At 37.3% G+C, this 25977-nt stretch overlaps 1 protein-coding gene across 6 annotated transcripts in view; it reads right to left on the bottom strand.

Annotated features, from left to right (window-relative positions):
• The window catches only part of SLC7A2 (solute carrier family 7 member 2), a 72177-nt gene that overhangs the window by 9286 nt on the left and 36914 nt on the right, over positions 1-25977 (bottom strand). For 5 of the 6 annotated variants that reach the window (XM_057537214.1, XM_057537210.1, XM_007174019.3 and 2 more), the window contains exons 2-9: positions 20498-20888; positions 19863-20018; positions 16549-16714; positions 15258-15391; positions 13693-13915; positions 11713-11852; positions 2449-2551; positions 404-609 (exon numbers count right to left, since the gene is read on the bottom strand). In XM_057537214.1, the coding sequence (XP_057393197.1) occupies positions 404-609; positions 2449-2551; positions 11713-11852; positions 13693-13915; positions 15258-15391; positions 16549-16714; positions 19863-20018; positions 20498-20873 (1504 nt within the window). In that variant the 5' untranslated portion in view covers positions 20874-20888. Of the gene's footprint in view, positions 1-403; positions 610-2448; positions 2552-11320; positions 11458-11712; positions 11853-13692; positions 13916-15257; positions 15392-16548; positions 16715-19862; positions 20019-20497; positions 20889-25977 lie in introns of all 6 variants that reach the window. The other variant, XM_057537213.1, reaches the window with a different exon arrangement.

Genomic DNA, 25977 nt, shown 5'->3' with positions numbered 1-25977 from the left:
GATGTTCAATAAGTGTTGCTGAACATATGCCCGATTACGTAACTGTGGGTGAGCAAACAGGATCCGCTATATCGCCTCGCAGTCTCCTTGGGTCTCTGTTCAGTTATTGTCAGGTGTACTTTGCTTCACACAGGAAGCACCCTCACAGCTGACAAAATGGACCAATTTTGTACTTCTGCCACTCTCACCTTAGGGAATTTCTTCCTTTCTTCTTCAATTACCAAGATATAATCAATTTATCCTGCTAATATAGAGATGATCTCAATGACCAGTGACCAGTTAGGTTCAAATCTCAGGACCGAGGGTAGTGCTAACATATTCTTTCATCCTCTTTCACATCATACCTGCTCCACCTACATATACCTGCCGGGTCTTTATAATGTACACAGTGAAGGGGACTTACCAAGGAATCCCACCAGAAAGCTCACGAGAGAGGCCGACTGTTTTGTGGGCAGAAGCGAGGGGCTGAAGAGGGTTCGCAGGCTGAAGCCCTGTCCTGGCAGCACAGTGACCTGGGACTCGCTTTTGGAGGCAGTGTTGGCACACGATCTCAGAGCTTCTTTCTCAGGACAATATTTGGGTTGCTCGTAAGATAAGCCAGGCTGGTACCTATTCCCAAATAAAGGCATGTGTCTTTATTCTCAATGGACACTTGGTCCAAATGAAACGAGCATCTGAGACTCTAAGCGAGACATTTCCATTCACAGCTGGTGCAGTAAATCCACGTCTTGTGGCTGCAGCCCCAGAATGTACTGAGCCAAGCCACACATCTGCTCAGTAGAATATCTGCAGCAACTCTGAATTTCCTCTGATAGCCACTTGATTAGAAAGTTATGTACGTTAGATGCCGAAGAGAGTTACATTTTAAAGCGAGGCAAGTGTGACAATAGAATGATTATTCTGGAACTATCTATGTCCAAAGGAGATACAGTTCACAAAAACAGCACAGAAACTCTGGCTAAATATCAGCTACAGAGTAACATACAGCCTTCAGTTTGGCCTTCAAAGGCCTCACTGCAACCTGTCTCTCTGGCCTCATCTCCCTCATCTCACACAGCCACCTCCCACCCATTCTCCTCTATTACCGATGCTCTTCCTCTTCAGCTGGCATCAAGATATCAGCCTGCTTCAATTCCTAGTATCTGCCCAGTCTCCCCAATGTAGTCTTTTCCCTCTGAGCAGCCTTTGGTTAAACTTAAAAGTAACATTTGTCCCCCATCTGAAGAAGAAATATGCTCACTGAGAAAAAAATACACAAAAAGGGGGGTACGCAGAAGAAAATTGAAGTCACCCATTACACCACTACTCAGTATGAACCACTGCTAGCATTTTGGTACAATTTCAGCCAGGTATAAATATAAATATGTGTATATATATGCAAAAATCATTTCTTCGTGTAAATGTATGTTACTATTTAAATAAATTCAGATGCTACATATAGCTTTGCATCCAGAAACTGATACATTTCTCCATATAATTAAATATCATTTTATTTGCTGTTAGAAGAGTCCACTGAAAAACTGTACCCTTCTTCATTTAACTATTCTATTTTTTTTTTTTATTGACGTGTAGTTGATTTACAATGTTGTGTTAGTTTCTGGTATACAGCTAAGTGTCTGTTTATATATATATATATATTCTTTTGCATATTCTTTTCCATTATGGTTATTTTAGGATATTGAATATAGTTCCCTGTGCTATACAGTAGGACCTTGCTGATTATCTATTTTATTAACTATTCTACTATTGATATTCAGCTTAGTTCAATTTTTTCACTATTGCATATATCTGTGTGTGCCTCTTTGATTGAATCTTTAGCATAAAAGCTTAGCAGCTGGATCACTGGGATTAAAAATATAGTATTCTTAAGTGTTTTTATACATTATGAGAACTTGTTGTTCACATAGATTAGGCCTACCTTTGGTAATTATCAATTTTAGTTGATTCTTTGCTTAAGGACCAAGTATGCTAATTATGCTTTGTACTCATGTTTGTACGTCTATGGCCTCTCACCTCTGTGAGACAACTAGCTCCTTGAAAGCAAGGTCAGTGAGCCCTAATTTTTTTTTTTTTTTTTTTTTAATTTATCTATTTATGGCTGTGTTGGGTCTTCGTTTCTGTGCGAGGGCTTTCTCTAGTTGCGGCAAGTGGGGGCCACTCTTCATCGCGGTGCGCGGGCCTCTCACTATCGCGGCCTCTCTTGTTGCGGAGCACAGGCTCCAGACGCGCAGGCTCAGTAATTGTAGCTCACGGGCTTAGTTGGCCTAGTTGCTCCACGGCATGTGGGATCTTCCCAGACCAGGGCTCGAACCCGTGTCCCCTGCATTGGCAGGCAGATTCTCAACCACTGCGCCACCAGGGAAGCCCAGTGAGCCCTAATTTTCTTTACTTCCCGGGCCCCACATGACACACAATCTCCAGAACCATCTGGCAATGAGGGCAACTCACCTGAGGATGAGAACACAGGCTGCAACCAGAGAGTAGGCCAGAAGGGTGCCGATGGACATCATGTCCACGAGGGCCTTCAGGTCAAAAAGAAATGCCATCACAGCTATTGGGAAAAGAAAGAACAGTGAAGAAAACAGCCTGTGAGAAAACTCCACACAGCTGATAACTTTCAAGTCAGGGATAAGTGATGGGCACTTTTTTGTTTTAGTGCCAATGATAAGTCAATGAGAAAGGGTATTTCTCACAGTTAATAAGATGTTCTTTAGGTCATACAAACTGCTAATAAAACTTCAAAAACCCTCAGCTGTCTATCTAACAAAACACATCTACTTTGATTACTTAAAAATATTGGCCTGACAAATCTTTTATTATATGACAGAATACTCTCCTTTGATGTTTCAGAAGAAAAACACTGCTAGGAAATATTGGCTGGCTCCTTTTTAAAAAAGCATAAAAGAATTCGAACAGAAGAGGTTTCATTATAGACGTTACATAATCATTTTAATTCCCATCTGCATTCTGAGTTATATCTTCTACAGAATAAAATAATGTCCAATTAAATTATGTTTCTGATAGAGGCTAAATTCTACTCTGATTAAAACCACACAATCTGACTAAATTTGAGCGATCTGTGCCCTGTCCCCAGGCCCCAATAATGTTAAGAGGCAAAGTATAATTTATACAGTTGAATAGTCAACTTGCACTTAGCAATGTTTTCTCTCCATTGAAACATCAAAATAGTGATGATATTAACTTGAATTTATCAAATAGTTGTCCCTATCATAATAAGTAGAAAACACCACATTCCACTCATGGGGTGTTCCAGACACCTCAGCAAGCTTTCTATCTCTATGATCTCCATTTATCTTCAATTCAATAATCCTATGAGACAGGGAAAATTATTTAGATTCAGCTTTATAGCGCAGTATTTGACTGTTTTTAAACAAAACCCCAGCAATTTCACATGGTTTAACTTAACAGGATTATTATCCTCTTTTTTATAGACAGGCTAACTTAACAAGGTTACAACTAGTAGGTAGAAGCGGGGTTCCAGCTAAATCAACATGCCTGTGCCCCTTCTATAATAGCACATTGTTTCTTTAAATACACCCCATGCCTTACTTTGAAAAATCTACGTTGCTAGTATAGTTATACATCAGATTAAAATTTTAATATGTTTTGTAAGAACCACAGATAACCAAAACAAGGTAGCCAAAACAGAAGAAAATGATTAATTATCCATACAAGCTCTCTGATTTAAGTTAAAAACAAGCAAAGCAAGATGTGGGACTACAAAATAACAAAATATAATATTTTAGAGCATTAAAAATGCTACAATTATCTTCTTTTAATTATTAATTTCAATATCTTATTATGCTGTCAAATTAAATTCTTCCTGAAGGAAGAAGAGTACATTTTAAAAAATTCTGAATACATAGTGAGAATTAATGGGCAAGATTTTACTGGAAAAAAAAAAGCTTTTATGGAGTAAATAAAATATGTTGTCCTTTGTCAAGATTTATGAACTATCTTTAATATCATAATGCACTGTTTAATCATAAAGTGGGCCTTAAATCATCAGTGCAAGCTTCATTTTATGGGGGCAGAAATCTAAGCACTGAGAAAATAAGTGATTTGACCTCCCAACATACATCTAATAAAGTGCCAAATTTATTACAAAACATTTATAAAGTGCAGTTGTTTAGGCAAATACTTTCTGACTCTGAAAGAATCCCATTTCATACATAATTAAGCATTAGTATTCTCTAATCTAATTTCCCCAAAATTCAGAGCCTCAACAAAACTATCATTTTTTGGTTTGAATTTCTACTACCAAGAGTGTTTATTGTTTTATCTATAAAGCTGGCTAAAGTCTTTCTCTTCCTCCATATAACAGGGGCTTTAAGGCCATTCTCTTGATCTGTAAAATCTCTTTGAAAATTTCCACATGGAATAAGAATCTGGACAACTAGGGTGCCTTCTGGATGCTGGTGGGAGACCTTGACGCCCAAGGAGATGGGAGGAACCCCCAAGTGAACCAGTAGGACGTGGGGGGACTGAGCGGGGAGGAGAAGTGGAGGCCAGACAGGACCAGTGCCCTGGAGGGGTGGCTGGAAGGGGGGAGGGGTTCCCACACCTGGAGGGACCCTCGGGGACTCAGATCAAGGGGGAATGCGCTGAGCATTTCCCCTGCCCAATTGGCCTGGCTCTCAGGCAGGTCCTACACCCTCAGAGGCCCCCTCCAGGCCGTGTTGCTCCTGGGGGCTAGGAGGGAGGTCGAGGGAGAACAGGAGAGGCAGGCGGGAGGGGCCCTCCAGGACCGGAGGAGCAGGAGAGGAGCGGAGAGTGTTTGCCCCTCCCACTCGGACCAGGAAGCCTGCTGCGCTCTTAGGCCGGGTCCCCCACCCTCTGAGACCAGAGGCACAGCCAGGACCCCTTCTGTCGAGCCTAAGCTCCACACCCCTCCCAGGGCCTTTTCCAGCCCTGTGGGTCGTAAGTTAGGCCCCGCCTAACCCCGCCCCTGCCTAAGTCCCGCCCCCACAGCCAAGGCCTTTTCCACCTTTTTTTTTCTCCTCTTTTTTACTATTGTGGTTCTGTTTTACCTTCCAAAAGTTGTTTCATCTATATTTTTATTTTTATATTCTTTCTAACATATCTGTTAGTTTCCTAGTCTAATTTTATTTTTTACTCTTTGTTATTGTTCTCCTTTTTTTTTTTTTTTGGCCACCCCATGTGGCTTGTGGGATCTTGGTTCATGAGCGGGGGTTGGGCTGAAGCTTCTGTGGTGGGAGCTCCAAGTCCGAACCACTGAACTAACAGAGAACCTCAGACCCCAGGGCATATTCATCAGAGTGAGGTCTCCCAGAGGTCCTCATCTCAGCACCAAGACCCAGCTCTACCCAACAGCCTACAAACTCCAGTGTTGGAAGCCTCAGGCCAAACAACCAGTAAGACAGGAACACAATCCCATCCATCAAAAAAAAAAAAAAAAGAGACGGCAAAAAAATATGTCACAGATGAAGGAGCAAGGTAAAAACCTACAGGACCAAATAAATGAAGAGGAAATAGGCAATCTACTTGAAAAAGAATTCAGAGTAATGAGAGTAAAGATGATCCAGAATCTTGGAAATAGAATGGAGGCACGGATTGAGAAAATACAAGAAACGTTTAACAAAGATCTAAAAGAACTAAAGAACAAACAAACAGCGATGAACAATACAATAACTGAAATGAAAAATACACTAGAAGGAATCAATAACAGAATAACTGAAGCAGAAGAATGAATAAGTGAGCTTGAAGACAGAATGGTGGAAATAACTACTGAGGAGCAGAATAAAGAAAAAAGAAGGAAAAGAATTGAAGACAATCTCAGAGACCTCTGGGACAACACTAAACGCACCAATATTCAAATTATAGGGGTCCCAGAAGAAGAAGAAAAAAAGAAAGGGTCTGAGAAAGTATTTGAAGAGATTATAATGGAAAACTTCCCTAACGTAGGAAAGGAAATAGTCACCCAAATCCAGGAAGCACAGAGAGTCCCATACAGGATAAACCCTAGGAGAAACACACCAAGACACATATTAAACTGACAGAAATTAAATTCAAAGAAAAAATATTAAAAGCAGCAAGGGAAAAGCAAAAAATAACATACAAAGGAATCCCCATAAGGTTATCAGCTGACTTTTCAGCAGAAACTCTGCAGGCCAGAAGGGAGTGGCAGGATATACTTAAAGTGATGAAACAGAAAAACCTACAACCAAGATTACTCTATCCAGGAATCATTCAGATTGAATGGAGAAATCAAAAGCTTTTCAGACAAGCAAAAGCTAAGAGAATTCAGCACCACCAAACCAGCTTTACAACAAATGCTAAAGAAACTTCTCTAGGTGGGAAAGACAAGAAAAGAAAAAGACCCACAAAAACAAACCCAAAACAATTAAGAAAATGGTAATAGGAACATACATATCGATAATAACCTTGAATGTAAATGGATTAAATGCCCCAACCAAAAGACACAGACTGGCTGAATGGATACAAAGACAAGACCCATATATATGCTGTCTACAAGAGACCCACTTCAGACCTAGGGACACACACAGACTGAAAGTGAAAGGATGGAAAATGATATTCCATGCAAATGGAAATCAAACGAAAGCTTGAGTAGCAATACTCATATCAGATAAAATAGACTTTAAAATAAAGACTGTTATAAGAGATAAGGAAGGACACTGCATAATGATCAAGGGATCAATCCAAGAAGAAGATATAACAATTATAAATGTTTATGGACCCAACATAGGAGCACCTCAATACATAAGGCAAATGCTAACAACCATGAAAGAGGAAATCGACAGTAACACAATAATAGTAGTGGACTTTAACACCTCCCATTTACACCAATGGACAGATCATCCAAACAGAAAATAACTAAGGAAACACAAGCTTTAAATGACACAATAGACCAGATAGATTGAATTGATATTTATAGAACATTCCACCCAAAAGTGGCAGAATACATTTTCTTCTCAAGTGTACATGGAATATTCTCCAGGATAGATCATATCTTGGGTCACAAATCAAACCTTGGAAAATTTAAGAAAATTGAAATCATATCAAGCATCTTTTCTGACCACAATACTATGAGATTGGAAATCAATTACAGGAAAAAAACTGTAAAAAACACAAATACATGGAGGCTAAACAGTGCACTACTAAATAACCAAGAGATCACTGAAGAAATCAAAGAAGATATAAAAATATATAGAAACAAATGACAATGAAAACACGATGACTCAAAACCTATGGGATGCAGCAAAAGCAGTTCTAAGAGGAAGTCTATAGCAATTCAATGTCACCTCAAGAAACAAGAAAAATCTCAAATAAACAACCTAACCCCACACCTAAAGCAACTAGAGAAAGAAAAACAAAGAAAACGCAAAGTCAGTAGAAGGAAAGAAATCATAAAGACCAGAGCAGAAATAAATGGAATAGAAACAAAGAAAACGATAACAAAGATCAATAAAACTGAAAGCTGGTTCTTTGAGAAGATAAACAAAATTGATAAACCCTTAGCAGAGCCATCAAGAAAAAAAGGGAGAGGACACAAATCAATAAAATTAGAAATGAAAAAGGAGAAATCACAATTGATACTGCAGAAATACAAAGGACTATAAGAGACTACTACAAACAACTATATGCCAAAAAAATGGGCAACCACGAAGAAATGGACAAATTCTTGGAAAGGTACTGAACCAGGAAGAATTAGAAACTATAAACAGACCTATCACAAGTAATGAAATTGAAACTGTAATTTAAAATATTCCAACAAACAAAAGTCCAGGACCAGATGGCTTCATGGGTGAATTCTATCAAACATTTAGAGAAGAGCTAACACCGATCTTTCTCAAACTCTTCCAAGAAATTCAGAGGGAGGAACACTCCCAAATTCTTTCTATGAAGCCACCATAACCCTGATACCAAAGCCAGAAAAACATATCATAGAAAAAGAAAATTATAGAGCAATATCACTGATGAACATAGATGCAAAAATCTGGAACAAAATACTAGCAAACAGAATCCAACAACATATTAAAAGGATCATACACCATGATCAAGTGGGATTTATCCCAGAAATGCAAGAATTTTTCAATATACGCAAATCAATCAATGGGATACACCACATTAACAAATTAAGGAACAAAAACCATATGATCATTTCAATAGATGCAGAAAAAGCTTTTGACAAAATTCAACACCCATTTATGATAAAAACTCTCCAGAAAATGGGCATAGAGGAACCTACCTCAACATAATAAAGGCCATATATGACAAACCCACAGCAAACATCACACTCAATGGTGAAAAACTGAAAACATTTCCACTAAGATCAGGAACAAGACAAGGATGTCCACTCTTGCCACTCTTATTCAACATAGTTTTGGAAGTCCTAGCCACAGCAATCAGAGAAAAAAAAGAAATAAAAGAAATACAAATTGGAAAAGAAGAAGCAAAACTGTCACTGTTTGCAGATGACATGATACTATACATAGAAAATCCTAAAGATGCCACCAGAAAACTACTAGAACTAATCAATGAATTTGGTAAGGTTGCAGGATACAAAATTAATGCACAGAAATCTCTGGCATTCCTATACACTAACAACAAAAAATCAGAAAGAGAAATTAAGGAAACAATCCCATTTACCATCGCAACAAAAAGAATAAAATACCTAGGAATCAACCTACCTAAGGAGGCAAAAGACTTGTACTCAGAAAACTATAAAACACTGATGAAAGAAACAAAGATGACATAAACAGATGGAGAAATATACCATGTTCTTGGATTGGAAGAATCAATATTGTGAAAATGACTATACTACCCAAAGCAACCTACAGATTCAATGCAATCCCTATCAAACTACCAATGTCATTCTTCGCAGAATTAGAACAAAAAATTTTACAATTTGTATGGAAACACAAAAGACCCCAAATAACCAAAGCAATCTTGAGAAAGAAAAACGGAGCTGGAGGAATCAGGCTCCCTGTCTTCAAACTATACTACAAAGCTACAGCAATCAAGACAGTATGGTACTGGCACAAAAACAGAAATATAGCTCAGGATAGAAAGCCCAGAGGTAAACCTATGCAAATATGGTCACCTAATTTACGACAAAGGAGATAAGAACATACAGTGGAGAGAAGGCAGCCTCTTCAATAAGTGGTGCTTGGAAAACTGGACAGCCACATGTAAAAGAATGAAATTAGAATGCTCCCTAACACCATACACAAAAATAAACTCAAAATGGATTAAAGACCTAAATGTAAGGCCAGACTATAAAACTCTTAGAGGAAAACATAGGAAAAACACTCTTTGACATAAAGCACAGCAAGATCTTTTTTGACCCACCTCCTAGAATAATGGAAATAAAAACAAAAATAAACAAATGGGACCTAATGAAACCTAAAAGCTTTTGCACAGCAAAGGAAACCATAAACAAGACAAAAAGACAACCCTCAGAATGGGAGAAAATAAGTGCAAATGAAACAACAGACAAAGGATTAATCTCCAAAATATACAAACAGTTCATGGAGTTCAATATCAAAAAAACAAACAACCCAATTAAAAAATGGGCAGAAGACCTAAATAGACATTTCATCAAAGAAGACATACAGATGGCCAAGAGGCATGTGAAAAGATGCTCAACATCCCTAATTATTAGAGAAATGCAAATAAAAACTACAATGAGGTATCACCTCACACCAGTCAGAATGGCCATTATCAAAAAATCTAGAAACAATAAATGCTGGAAAGGATGTGGTGAAAAGGGAACCCTCCTGCACTGTTGGTGGGAATGTAAATTGATACAATCACTATGGAGAACAGTAAGGAGGTTCCTTAAAAAACTAAAAATAGAACTACCATACGACCCAGCAATCCCACTACTGGGCATATACCCTGAGAAAACCATAATTCAAAAAGAGTCATGTACCACAATGTTCATCGCAGCACTATTTACAATAACCAGGACATGGAAGCAACCTAAATGTCCATCAACAGATGAATGGATAAAGAAGATGGGGCACATATATACAATGGAATATTACTCAGCTATAAAAAGAAACGAAATTGTGTTATTTGTAGTGAGGTGGATGGATCTAGAGTCTGTCATACAGAGTGAAGTAAGTCAGAAAGAGAAAAACATATACTGTATGCTAATGCATGTATATGGAATCTAAAAAAAAAAATTGTCCTGATGAACCTAGTGGCAGGGCAGGAATAAAGACACAGACACAGAGAATGGACTTGAGGACACGGCGAGGGGGGGAAACTGGGGTGAAGTGAGAGAAGCATCGACATATATACACTACCAAATGTAAAATAGATAGCTAGTGGGAAGCAGCAGCATAGCACAGAGAGGTCAGCTCGGTGCTTTGTGAGTACCTAGAGGCGTGGGATAGGGAGGGTGGAAAGGAGGCTCAAGGGGGAGGGGATATGGGGATATATGTATGCATGTGGCTGATTCATTCTGTTGTACAACAGAAACTAACACAGCATTGTGAAGCAATTATACTCCAATAAAGATGTATTAAAAATTTTTTTAAAAACTGTGAGAAAAAAATAAAGAATCTGTCCAAAAGCATTTTACATGGATATTATGACATGCCAAAAGGTAGGCAAATGGAGTTTGTTGTTGTTTTTTTTTTAACATGACTTAATATCAAAACTGTTGAAAGGAAAAATAGATTCCTAATGGGGTTTATGACCATATAGGTATTAGTAACTCTTAGAGAACCATGACGGCCCAGCAAGTGGGGTTAGCCACCATACTGAGGGCGGTGATAACAATGACCAAGTATAAATCATCTCTGACATTTCTTATATTTAATTAAGAATGGGTAAACTTTAGCTTTTCAAAAATCCTATGGTCGTTTAGCAATGTTCAACTTAAATCCTGGACGAAAAAGAAAATATTGAATCATTATTCTTAATTAACAATTCAAGTATTAAGTAATCATTCTTTAATTAACATTTTGTGTGTCAATAAATAATTTTATGTGGTCTTTCATTGATCTGAAAAGCATTTGATAGCTGATATATAGTGAAGAACCATTACAAACCTTTGCGCATTTGTTAGAAGCCCCAAAGGTTAAGATAACGAAATAGGACCAAATCCCAAAGGGTCAGTTATGAATTTCGGGAGAGCACCACCACCACAATTTGCAGATGTGATTCCAATGTTCATACCCTAATTCATCAGTGATTTTGTTCTTAACTTACATGCACAGCAAGCAGACCCTCTTTTATAAGTCCATGCATGTGCATAAAATGCTCAAGTCCACTGTTGAAGAATCCTTGTGTTTGTAAAGCTTACCAGAGATGACCCCTGCAGTCAGTGTGGCAGCTACTGGAGACTGCCTCTTACTCACTCTGGCAAGAAATCTAAACAGTAAACCATCCCGGGCCATGGCAAACAGAACTCGGGGCAAAGGAAACATGGAACCCAGAAGACTAGAACAGAAAAATTCATAATCCACATGTGAGTGATTACAAGTATCATTCTAGATGAGTATAGACTGGTAAAGACTGAACACACTAAAGTACAGAACCTATAGCAAAAAAAATTTCAAAATCGGAAATAATCACAAAAAAGTTATTAATCTTTATATATATCAAAACAGAAAACGACCTGATTTTCCATTTTTTTTCCCAGAATCCTCGATGAAAAAAGATCCCCCTTTACTTAATAAAAGTCAACTCTCTCACCTGCCACCGCACCCGATGATAAAGTAGCAATTATTGGTGTCTTCGTTTTGGAATTGATTTGAGCTAGACATTTGAAAAGCAACCCATCCTCCGCCATAGCATAGATTACACGAGGCATTGGGAAAATGGATCCAAGAAGACTGAATAAAAAGCAAACACATGCAGTATGGCAAACACATTCATGCAAGATTACATCCCAGAACTGAAATTAAGTAATCGTATAAAACTCAGCATCACAGCTGTGATTATGAAGTCTTGTTATTTTTAAAATGTATTATGATTGGGCATTTAAAAATAGATACCAATTAACCATTGTGCTACTTATTATTCTCTTACAGATATTTGCCCAGCACAGTTATCAGACTAAAAACAATACTGCAAATAATTGTGCAGGCCCATGATTACTACTAAATTAAAACTAAGGAATTAAGACTTAAAAAAAAAAACCCAATTGTATCATTAAGACATTTTTAACTTAGAAAATAAAATTTATAAATTGATATGTAATTACAGAAAAGATTAAGTAATTTGATTTTATAGTATAGTCACTTCATTTATTCAATAACTACACATTTTTCATATTTATTTTACCATTATTTTTCCTCATATAGTGTGATCTTTGATCAAATTAATAATTCTTAGCATCATAAGATAATCAAGACAGAAAAAGACAAAAACAAAATCAACTCACTGTAAATTTAGTACATAAAAACAGCCGCAATTAAACGTTAGTAACAGTGCAGTTAAAGAAAATTATTTTTGCTTTAGATGTTTTGAATTACTTGTGCGTTTACCGGCTGCATCATTCTGTACATGAATTAGTTGTAAAAAATAACCATTTAAAGAGAAAGTAAGTAAAATATATTTTTTAAATCCGTCTTCTTTATCTTTTAATAAAGCTGGGTTGAGCCTGGCCACAAATAAATCTTTGTCCATCTCTCTTCTAAGACCATGGTGGCAAGGTATCACCACAGTTCAGATTTTTGAAACTGTTTGAAACTATTTAGAATAAACCTCAACACTGGCAGATGGCTAAGAAACCAACAGGGGTAATTTCTAATTGCTGCTTAATATTATCTTGAATACAAAATAAAAGAGAGTTTGAGGGGAAAAAAAGCTAGGCTGATGAATTATACAAAAAAATTTCTTTTTCCAATTTCAGACTTTTAGAAAATTATTTTCACTTCAAAAAATTAGTAATCAAGCAGAGATTAATTTTTCTCTTTGTAAGAATGCTCTAAGTATAGCACAATATCAAACTCAAATGAAATATCTTATGATCACATGTTAAATTAAAATATGAGTAGCTCAGGAAACTTGAGAAATGAATCATAAAATATTAAAATAAGCAGCTACTGAAAATCTGAATACTTGAGATTCAACTATTCCTTTCGCATAGATTTATGCAAATTTCCACCATTAATTTGAGTACAGTAATTTCCATTTCTACACCAAGTTCACTCTGATCAGTGCTGAGAGGAAAAAGTCTCAGTCCTTCATAATAAAAAGCACATTATACTTAACAATGCCACAGCATATAGCTTCCACTCATTACAGACTTGATATTATTTTAAAAGACGGCAGAAAATGTCAAGTCTGCACATAAGGTCTCAATTGTCTGTAGCACTACAAGTAACACCAAAGCCAGCAGGGAAACATACTAGTATAAGCATTGTAAAGTTTTACAGTGCATATATATATGAATATGTATGAAATATATAAATGTGTATAAATGCCATATATATCCACAGAAGCCTGGATCATCATTATCTTGAAAAACTGACTCTTAACTGACGGGGGAAATGTTTTTATCACTTAAGATTTTGATATGGCAATTTGGGCGAACTATTCAGAGAATACAGTTGTATAATGTGTTCCTCCTGTTAGGATTATTTTTAAAACATACAAAAGCAATTCTTTAGGCACTGACTACCTTTGCAGTAGGCCAGACAGCCCTGTCCCAAACGCAATGCAATGTACCTTGTGGACAAAGCACAGAGGGAACCTGCTGCAACGACATATTTGGCCGGACCCCATCCAACATACTCAAACGCTACAGGAAGCGGGCTTTTCTCATCGAGGAGGTAGTATGGCATCATCAGTGTTAAAGCTGCTGAGACCCCAAAATAGGCCATAAAGCAAACGAGCAGAGAAGTCACAATTCCAATAGGAATAGCTTTCTGAGGATTCCGGACTTCCTCACCTAAGGAAACATAAACAAAAGATTTGCATATTTAATAAAACATGAATAGGTAAAACATGAATTCTTCTTCTCCTTCATAGTAATTCTACTTGGCTCTGTCCCTTCTGTTTTCTCAGCTTGCTCCGTCTATGCTACATGACGTTTCTTCTCTTCTTGAGGGTCCTGTGCTGTCACATAAAGATCAAAGCCCAGAGGCAAGAAGAGAAAGCAAGAAATCCTGCAAGTCAGTTTCCCATTTCCAGAAAGAAAAAATATGCTATCCCAGCACTATTAAATGTTTAGGGAGAGAACAGAGTCTTTTTTTTTTTTTTTTTTAATTTATTTCTGACTGTGTTGGGTCTTCGTTTCTGTGCGAGGGCTTTCTCTAGTTGTGGCGAGCGGGGGCCACTCTTCATCGCGGTGCGCGGGCCTCTCACTATCGTGGCCTCTCTTGTTGTGGAGCACAGGCTCCAGACGCGCAGGCTCAGCAATTGTGGCTCACGGGCCCAGTTGCTCCGCAGCATGTGGGATCTTCCCAGATCAGGGCTCGAACCCGTGTCCCCTGCATTGGCAGGCAGATTCTCAACCACTGCGCCACCAGGGAAACCCGAGAACAGAAGTCTTAATCCATTTGGAAAATGATTCCTCCACAGAGATTACACATCATGGCATTCTGCAGGCCCTTAATTATGGAGGCTTCCATATATATGAAGACAAACTTCTACTCAGTGCATTGATTTATATTAAATGTTAGTTTTAGTACAAAACAGCACTTTTTCAATCTTTCTAATACGATTTGGCATTTGAAACACCCAAAATATGGTCAATTATAAGGCCATGCAATAATGTGAACCCAGAGGAAGCATTGAGGGACTAATTAATTGTAGCATGATTACTTTGTTGTACAGGATAAAGAGAAAAGAATTACCACAACATATTTTGTCCTGTTAAAGAAGAAAGAATTTAAGAGCATGGTCATTGTTGTTACGGTGATAGCACTTTCAGACCAAAGGTTAAGGGTAGTAATTATGACCGACACTTATAAAGTAGTTGACAACTTGCAAAGTATCTTTCATAATCTTAGGTACCCTTCATAACATCTGAGAGGTAGGTATTGCAGGTACCCTTCATAACATCTGAGAGGTAGGTACTGCTCTCCTGATTTTACCAATATGGAAACCAAAGCTCAGAGAGTTTCACTAATTTTCTTTTTATACAGCAGGTGTTACTTCTGGGTCTGGAACCAGCCCTTATTATCCCAAATTCCACTCTCTTCCCTTGAACCTCTGCTGTCACCTATGGGTACTCATGTGGTTCAAAGAACAATTTTTCCTTCGACATAGAGCCAAGAGTCTGCTCTTACCAGTCGTTGCAATGCAGTCAAATCCCACAAAGGCATAAAAGCAGGTTGCAGCCCCAGCCAAAGTTCCTGCAAAGCCATAAGGCATAAAGCCACCAGCCCCATAGATACTTGTTCCATTTTCAGAAGGTGGCTCCCTAAGGAAGAGGAGAAGCACATTGGAAAGTCATTTTCCTAGAAAGCTGCTTCTTCAAGCAAGTTGTCTCAAACTACAGCCTCGGAAGGTTATTGTGTTCACCAGCCCTTGGAAGCTGATGTGTACAAAACTGAAGGTGAACTCTGATTTTTTTCACCCTATCCTAGCGGATGTGGTGGTGTTCTCAATAGTGGCACCCCTCTCTGCTTACCAGCACTCAACTAGAGGCTGATCATTAGCATAAGCAGAAGACTCAGATCCACTCTGGCTGGAACTCATAGCCAGGCAGGATTTTGAGAACAGAGACCCCATATGTGGGCCATGATCCGAAATAAAGACAAGAAACTTTCTCTTCTCGTGGACAGTGGGGCAGACTGCACATCTGAAAAATTTACTAAGAGGACTTTTGACGAGGTGAAATAAAATTCTCTAATCTTGATTAATAATACTGAAGTTGAATATTCTATTACATGTTACAAATTATATAAAACCAGAGGATACTAAATTTTTGCCTCAACAGAATGGCTACAAACAGCATATGTAAAGAAAAACAGGTACATGTACATCACTTCATGTAATAGACATTTTTGTAATCTTATTTACACATAGGAATATTATGCTTAAATAAATCTTAGGATGAAACCTTTCACGTATAATTAATTTAATATTTGAGATGATCAGGTTTAAAGTGAAATGCATAGACAATTCTGCTTATGCAATCAATAACATTCTCCAAAAAATCAGCAGGCCTGAAAATTACTACACGGTTGAAAGAATGCAATGGAACCAAATAGTGTCCCCAAAGGAAAAACTAAAGGATGCATGACTCAAAAATGCTCATGGTTGTTTTGAGGTGACATATCTTTGGAGGGAAAAAACCATCCTTCCAATGGTTAGGACCTCTCCTTGCTCCTCCTTAAAACTGGAGGCACGCTTGAGGTTAAGAACCAGCAACTACATGGCTTTAAACAGCTGCTCAGTAGTGAGCACACCTATGCATTCAGGAAGAACAGTCTTGAAATAGAACAAACCTTCAGAAAGCTCTCTGCAGCAAAAAGTTTGAGAACAGTTGTTCTAGAGGAAAATGTAACATAAGACAAAAGCAAGCAAATATTTTTAAAAACTCAAAATAGGAGGGGAAAAACCCGAATATTTTACCTGGCACTTGCAGATATATTTTTGAGAAACTCTTCACTAATCTTCCAGTTTGCCACGTTCCCTTTCACAAACCCAGCGACCATAACAAAGAGAAGGACCAGGATATTAATGGCTGTGAAGACTTTATTCACCCAAGCAGACTCTTTTACTCCAAAAGATAAAAGACCTATGGAAAAAGAGAGGGTATTTTAATGTTTACCTAACCTTTAGGAAAAGGCAACAGCATTTTGAGACAGTTACAAGCTTTAGGATATCATTTCACCAGCATTCATATATTTAACTGATATTTATCCCTTCCTATTGAGAGTTCTTAGTCACCTGTGAATAAAACTAACTTGATTTCAGAATGCAGACTGTGCTCATAGCCAGGAGATCCCAAACTCTCCCATAAATGAATAAATTTAGTAACTGGCTTTTATTATCAATGGGTAGGTAAAGTAACTTAATTTTAATGAAATGCTGTTCTAAAAAGCCATTTCAAGGTTAATGGCTGAAAAATTTTTAAAGTAAAAACTCAATCATATTGTCTGCCTCATATTTACAGAATACATTAAACAAAATAATTATTCAATTGTCATGACAAAAAATATTTTGTTAAATCAATATTCATTTTAATAGCAACTTGAAGATACAGAAAAGAAGAAAAAAGAAAGGAAATAAAGATCAAGTGTAATTTCCTTTCCAGAATTTTGCACACACACACACAAAGACACACAGGCACACATTTACGTGTCAACAAACATATAACCTCATTTTTAACAGTCACATATTCTTCTGCTGTATGGAGACACTACATTTTACTCCTATATTTACAGACAATCAGGTCACTGTTAGCTTCTTACAGCTATAAACAGTACTGACCTAATCATCCTTTTATAAATATCTTTTTACACTTTCTAATTATTTCTTTACAGTAATTTTCTATAAGGTAATACCACATCAACGGTATACACTTTATATAAGACTTTTGGTTCATACCGTCAAAACAGTCTCCAGAAAGTTTGGCCCAATTTAAATTGTCCATTTTTTCCCATTAGGCTATTCTTATTCATATTGATTTATAAGACTTATGTATACACTAATGCTATAAGCTCTCTCACTGTATATGTATATAGCATGTTTTCCCCAATTTATCATGTACTTTTAATCTTAGTGTTGATTAAACATGTAAGAAAGTTTTAGAATATAAATTTTTCCTCTTTAGTTTCTACCTCTAGATTTTCCCTAATATTAACCCCAAAACATTCACCTTTGTTTCCTTCCAGTACTTTCATGATTATATCTATCATATCTATATCTTTAATACATCTTGTATAAGATATGAATTATGGATCAAAGAAAGTTTACTTTTTACTGTCGGGGAAATAACTGTGATGAAAGGCTTATATCACGTACATACTTGCTTCTTCCCCGTATCTGTACCGCCCATGATCAAATAAGCAAAATTATCCAAGTAGAGATGAGAAAAGCTGAATTTCATTCTCCTACCTGTATAATTCCCAGAATTATACAAGAATACAACTATATTAACATAAAGAAAAACTATGGTCAGTACAGTTATTGACTCTGTCAGTACAATTACTGACTCTGTAACTATCTGTCAGATTAGGAAACACTACACAACTCTACACCTTGGAAATATACACTATACTACTATACATTTGGGAAAATGACAAAGCCACTGCCAAGTTTTATAAAAGTTTCCCAATACCCCAAGTGCACTCTCCATTCTGAGATCCCCAACTCCCACCAGTAAATTAGCCTTCTCATCTAAATGCTGCATACACTTCCCTTGTATCTTTAATAAAACAACAGCCTCAGTTGACAAGACATTTGGCATTACAATATGAATAAAGATAACAGCAGGAGGTTTTGGACTTTGAAGTTTCTAAGAACAAAGTTATCATGTAATCTTAACCTGTCCTGAAAGAAAAGACATGATGGTTGATGAACACGGGACATAAGATGCAGGCCAAGGCCTGAGTCTTGCCATGGAATTTAATGACTGAAACTGTGTCATAACTACATGCTTCTCATCGTTTAGAGATTAAAGCTGAATATTTAAGGTCACTGAAACCATCCTTAAATAAAATGTGATGTAACTAATTTAATGTTAGCTAGGCGTTTGAGAAACCAAAACAAATAAAACCTATCCCCTGTTGAAAAACAATTCATGCAATTTTTCCTGACATTAGAAGGAAAATGCCAAATAACTTGGACCTATAAATTTTGTTCATGTCCCTAACCATATCCCTACCTAAAACATTAAATTAGTGGCTAACATTTTAAAGGGTAAAGTTATTTTTTTAATTATGTAATTTTATAAGGAAAAATTATAGAAAGATAGGGAGAAAGTAGCTAGTGATAAGGTTGGACAGGAAAGCAAGGGTCTATCAAGCAGGAAATGGAAACAAACATGGACTTTATTCTTAGTGCAATCCTTGACGGATCTAAGCAGGAGTGCCAGGTAGGATGACAATCAAAATTGAAAATGCTCAAATAATTAAAACAAATATCAGGGGACAGCAGGGATGAGCTACGCCTACAAAATAAAACTGCCTGCCGTCTAAGTGCTTACTATGCATCAAGCAAAAAGCCTGCACAAGATAAACACTGAAGTCCTCATTTTATGGATGAACAGACTGAGTCATGGAAAGATTAAGTCACTCAGTGTTCTAAAGATAGGAAGTGGCAGAGTAGAACTGAAAACCTGGTCACTCTAATTCCTATGCCTTTCTAAACTGTTATGCTACACAACTGATGAAAACAGGAAAATTCCAGTATCAAGTATGTTTGTCTCCATAATGTCTACATTAAAAAAAATGACGGGTGGTTTGAATATGCTCCCTTTTCAACCAGAAGTCTACGTTATATAGGCATAAATAGAAAGACAGAATTTCTTCTAGAAACAGTGTGCTTGCAAATATCCTTAGTTGTAACTAACAAGATGAAATAATGCCAAAAATTTTATATCCTTCCTTATTGAAGCTCTGTTGCCATTCCTGCAAATCTCCAATTAGTATTATAAAATTTATGTACCTTATCTGATTATTTAGTGCATTCCAGGTATCATTGACTCAGAAGTACTATTTCTACCATTCCATGTAATTTAGATTTATTTTTGAAACATACTTATCACAGAAGATAAAATGTGATTCTAGCTAGTCACAAAGCCCACAGATGTCCAATAGTAACTTATGTCTGTAAATATGCTGCCTAGCCTTGGAACTCAGGTCCCAAATTCAGTGGTAACCTATTTTCCTGGGACAACTAGTCCGGCTCATCTCAGGGAGAAGTGTAATTAGTTTTCTTACCTGCTAGAAGTAATATAAGGCATACAGCAAAAAAGTCAGGATACTCTGCAAGGCCAGTATAATTCATTTTGAAGTATGTCCTGAAAAACTGACCAATCTGTTTGCTAAGAAGTTCATCAAAGGTGCCACTCCAAGCCCTTGCAACACTTGATGTTCCTTCCAAAACATAGAACGTTCAGTGAATACAAAGTCAGTGGGAGAAAATTAACATAACATCTTTTGCTACTCTATTCTAGGATAAACATGGGTTAGTTCAGACAGAATTGAACATTTTAATCACATATAAAATTATCTTGATAACTTTATAATTATACAATAGCAATCAAATGCTCAAGTCCATAACTGTGGAATCAGGTAATTTTATTTGCATTAAAGAACTATCGTTTTTTAAGAAAGGTTGTCAAACCCACTAAGAGATGGCATATTCAGAGATGAAGCAGAATCACCGACTTTTGCAATTAGAAGGAGACACTTTATTTAGAGATGAGAAAAATGAGACACGCAGGGATCAATAGATACACTCTGATCACCTAGTCGCTAATTAATGCAGACCTACCACGGAACCCTAAGGCCGCTGACTCAGGAGTGCCATTTCTACCATTTTACCCAATCAGGTTGATTTTTTGGAAACATACCTATCACATAAGATAAAATGAGATTCCAGCCAGTGATGAAGGCCCACAGTTCTCCGACAGTAACGTAAGTGTACAAATAGGCAGACCCAGTCTTGGGAACTCGGGCCCCAAATTCAGCATAGCAGAGGCCTGCCATCACGGAAGCCAGCGCAGCGATGAGGAAGGAGACCACGATGCTGGGGCCAGAATCCGCTTTGGCAACCTCGCCAGCGAGGACATAAACCCCGGCACCCAGAGTGCTTCCAACGCCCAGGGCAATGAGGTCCATGGTGGATAAGCAGCGGCACAGTTTGGTATCTTCTAGACTGTCCAGAGTGACGATTTTTCTCCGGATCAGACATCGCGCAAAAGACAGCGCTGCTCTGCAGGGAATCATTCTGAAGATGGCAACCTGAAGGAGAGAAGGGAGGGGGGTTAAAAGCTGATCTGGAACCGTCATCCGTCCAGTTACCCGCCCAGCTTCTCCGCACAGCTGTGGCACCTGATTGCTTTTACTCCTTGCTGGAGGTGCGGCCCGGAGCAATCAGAAGGAGGGTTGCATGAGCCAAAGCTGTGATTTTCTCAGAGCTCACTCTGACGTGGCCTTTTAGAAGGATCTGCCACAAATGACTTATTCGGGGAGCAAAGGAATAGGAGCCTTGGGCGATTAAAAAGATTTGCCATTTTTGTTTGTTGTTGCAATTTTTAAGGATATGCCGATAGAATTATATTCCAAGAGATGGCTTATTTGTCGTTGCTTCAAGCAAAGGGGTAAATCACCTCATCTTTCTGGTTCTCTGTCTCTTTTCTTCAATCATTCCTTGAACTCATATTTTTTTAGGCCTTATTACACGCCAGGGATTGTGCCAAGATTATGTCTAGAATGGTGTGGAACGCTGGTATGGCCTCCAGCTTTACCAGACTTATGTTCTAGGTATTGCCTAAAAGCAGGTAAAAACGCCATCATTATGTGGTCTACAGCTTTATCAAACATGTGTGAGCTCTGCTTTCATTTCATTCTGTTTCATTTTAATGTGGAGCCACTTGAACCTTTTAGAATTAAAAAAATTCCCCCCAAAACATGCTTAGAGTTTTCTAAATAAAACTGCTATTCACTTATGCTTTAAGTATGAATTTGTAATAAAACACACATGCTTATTCATGTTTACTTGCAATTTCTAAATAAATAAAGTCAAAGTCCATGCCAAGTATGATATGTTCTTTATTAAATGGAATGAATAAGGTAGACAGAAGGTCTCACTCCCCATACCTTACAGGCCCAAACAACCTAACACTGAAAAAAAAAAATGGTCAGGTTATAAAACATGGACTTAGTAAGGAAAAAAATACACATATTACAGTAAAACGTCTGAAGCAAAATATACCAAAATATTAACAGTAATATTGGTAGTGTACAATATATATTATATAGCTAATATGTTTCTAAATTTACCTCCAATGACTATGTACAACTTATATACAAAAGAAATATAAAAATTAAAAGGCACGATATGGCCTTGTCTATGGAGACATATAACTCAGAAGACCAAGAAATAACTGAGGAATAGGGAATATAATAGTACATGCAGCTTCTCAGTCAATAAAGTTAAATGTATTTAACTTTTAGAAGTTCAGTCATGTTTACCCTGATTGCACAATGACCTACAGAGGCTGAATGTTATCCCTTCAATCTTGTTATACGCATTATCAATAACTTAAACTCATGAGATCACAGCTTGACATCTTCTCTGAAGAACTTAGAGCTTTCTATCCTATGAAATAAATCCTTGAATATTTCTCAACCTTAATCTCTATGAAAGAAAACTATTATTAAAACTTATTTTATTTAAAAATAGTAGTATAATAAATTTTCTGTACTGAATCTCAATGACTTGTTGCTCATAAGAGAAAAACATTTCTGGAATATGAATAATCCAGTTTCATGCTAACCCTAGTATATAAAGCTAACTCACTCAACATTATTCACACATCAATATAAATGCAAGTCCTTGATGTTGAAAGCAGCTGATTCAAAGAATCTAGAGAAAAATCCTAAAGAAAAATGAAAATGAGTGAAAAGTTCCTTGATAATAAAATAAAGTTTTATACATCAGTATCTTCCACACCACCTGGCAGAGTGCCAAGCATAGCGCTTCACAAATACTTGTTGAAAAATTTGCAAAAACAGATGACATCTCCCATTTTGCCCATACTTGCGCTTCCGAAGTCAAAATCTATCAAACTTCCATAAATCAAATGTGTATCAATTTCTACCCTTACCTAGCCCTTAAATAGCTATTTTTCATATAACACATCTAGAAGATAAGGGAGAGAAGTGTTTTGCTTAAAAAAGAATCAAGTGAAAAGTTGGAGTTATACAAAGGCCAACTGAGGTGGGAGGATGGCAATTGAAGGGATTTATAAATACTGACCTTCAGTAATATTTAAGCATTTTTATACAACAGAGATGTGCAAAGATCAAGAACTGCCAACTGAAAAATGCTAAGAAATGAAGACCCACTGAATTTTAGTCATGATTTAAGATCACAGGAAAATGGGACATGTCATACACAGCTTTAGGAAACAACTGATATACAGAATGAGACACACCTGTTAGTCATTAATTAAATGAAACACTCTTGATAAAGTGATTGATTAACCTCACATGTTATGAATGAAAGACAAATTCTACAACTATTGCAAAGGAATCTGGAAGGAAGCAAGGAAAACTAAGAAGAAAGGAGAGTGATACGACTGTGGGTGAGCTTTTATTTATTTTTTTAACCCTTTTTTTGGTAATATGGTCACCATGTTGTTTTTGAAACTTCTAACCCCCCCACACAAACACAAGATAGCATAAAAATAAAAAAGAATAAGCAAGCCAACCGATAAACAACCTTCTTTGAAATGCTAAAAATAGTGAAAAGTTTTATTAGTAACAATTACCCAAAATGGATAAATGAGTGACCCTCATCTTGTCAATAGAAAAGTGAATTTAATTCACTCCAGATTACATGGGAAGCAGAACTGTTTACAGAAACATACAGCTTTAATCAGAGAAGATCTGATTGCTACTGCCTCTTTCCTATTAAAAATGGAAAGTATTTCATGTTCAGTTTTTCTCCGTTGCCCTGAGCAAATAAGACAAAGCTGTCACTTGTCAAGCATTCATTTGCTTTTGAGTAACAGAAATGCATACGTCAGAAACTCTTCTCTGAATTGACAGGTTAGGCAATGTCCTTGGCAAACAGTCTTAACTACGCACAACTGATAAAATACTGATTGCAAAAGCTATGATACAAAACCGACTTTGCAGAAATATAACGAGATGGGAAAAAGCAATGTAAAAACATACTGGGTCAATTTAATGAATCGTTGTTAAATAAACATTTATTAAATCCTAGCAGGTGTATCATATAGTCAATAAAGAGAAAAGAATCCCGTGCTTTTGTTAAATATGTTTTTGTGGAGATACACTGATATATGGAAGTAGAGTGGCAACAGGAGAATGAGAAAAAATAAGATATTTGTGTCTAATGTAATATAATTTGATATTTACTTTTTTAAAATTTAGTAACTTTTCCTTTAAAGCATTTAAAAAGATATGTTCCTTATGTAAATGGTTATGACAACCTTACTCTCATTTCTAGAAGGTTCTTTCATTGCTGAAAAAAATCCACTCATACTTATTCTTTGACACATGTCTGCATTTACTGTCCCTGCCTGGGCTCTGGTGTGTTGTCTCATCAGCAAACGACTATGCAGTGAAAATATGCAAGGATTTTGAAGGTGATTCTATTTGGTCTGGAGGACAGAGACTGTTTTTCCAAGAGCAGACAATGATCCAAACCATCATACCCACTGTCAGCTGTTTCCACCATGACCAAGGATTGGTACTGAGTATGAACCCTACATAAATGTAAGTAAAGGACAATGATGTTAGACTTTGGGAAGAGGCCCATGCAACGCTCATACCCATGACCTGAACCTTAAAATATAAAACTCTAATCAACATTCCTATGAGGTCACAAATGATTCTGGTGATACTAGAAACAGATACGTATCTTTTTTCAATAAACAGTTATTTTACTAATTGCTAAGACAGTGGCCTCTCTACTGAGGCGTAAAATATGCACACATTAGCTTAGATCTGAAAATGTAATTAGCCTCGGAGGGATCTGCAACAGCTCAGGCAGCAGTAAAGTCTGTGAGTGTATTTAATGAGTCTGGTGATAGTCAGATCTTCCTGAGTCCCTTCCCCCATCCCCAACCCTAAGTATAACAGTTTCAAGACATCTAACTCCCCGATGGAGCCCTTATTAATTCTTGCCAGAAAGCTAAATTCCCTCCTTGGCAACTTGGAATTATCCCCTTCTCAAACGTCTTCAATCCAGGTTGTAAACTTGACCATGTAGAGTTTTAGGTCAAATAAATCCCTAGGCCTGATGATATAACAACACTATAGAGCAGACCTCTTTTCCACTAACCACAGAAATCTTGCAAAATCTGCTAATTACAGTCAAAAGTTGATCCTGGATTTTCAGTTCGGTTTGAAAGTTTGACGTAGCATTTAGCTGCACAGAAATGCAGCTCCTCCCCTACATAAAGGCTGAAATTTCAAACTTAATCCTCGGTATCAGTATCACAGGCCCTGACAACAAATCTTACGGGAGAGAGGAGCTGTGGGGGCAGGCATTCCAACAAATCCTCACCAAATGAGCTCCTCCGAACCCTAACCAACTTTCCTTCCTCACGTGATTGCTGGTTTCATGGTGAGATATTTGCACTTTCTGTTTTGGGCCTGATAGGGAAAAAGGAATTAAACCATGTAAGCCTGGGAACTTTGCCCCATTGTGTGTGTGTGTTTTCTCTGAACTAGAGCTTTGGGGTTTGCAATCTCCAAACTCAACATCAATTACATTTCTATAACTTTTTTTTTTTTAACATCTTTATTGGAGTATAATTGCTTTACAAGGGTGTGTTAGTTGCTGCTGTATAACAAAGTGAATCAGTTATACATAAACATATATCCTCATATCTCCTCCCTCTTGCGTCTCCCTCCCTCCCACCCTCCCTATCCCACCCCTCTAGGTGGTCACAAAGCACCGAGCTGATCTCCCTGTGCTATGCGGCTGCTTCCCACTAGCTATCTGTTTTACATTTGGTAGTGTATATATGTCCATGCCACTCTCTCACTTCGTCCCAGCTTACCCTTCCCCCTCCCCATGTCCTCAAGTCCATTCTCTACGTTTGCGTCTTTATTCCTGTCCTGCCCCTAGGTTCTTCAGAACCATTTTTTTAGATTCCATATATATGTGTCAGCATATGGTATTTGTTTTTCTCTTTCTGACTTACTTCACTCTGTATGACAGACTCTAGGTCCATCCACCTCACTACAAATAAATCAACTTCGTTTCTTTTTATGGCTGAGTAATATTCCATTGTATATATGTGCCACATCTTCTTTATCCACTCATCTGTCGATGGACACTTAGGTTGCT

Source organism: Balaenoptera acutorostrata, chromosome 21 (genome assembly GCF_949987535.1).
Source record: "Balaenoptera acutorostrata chromosome 21, mBalAcu1.1, whole genome shotgun sequence".
Classification (NCBI taxonomy): Eukaryota; Metazoa; Chordata; class Mammalia; order Artiodactyla; family Balaenopteridae; genus Balaenoptera; species Balaenoptera acutorostrata.
The sequence above is the reverse complement of the archived record's forward strand: the minus strand, read 5'-3'. Positions and strand labels throughout refer to the sequence as shown.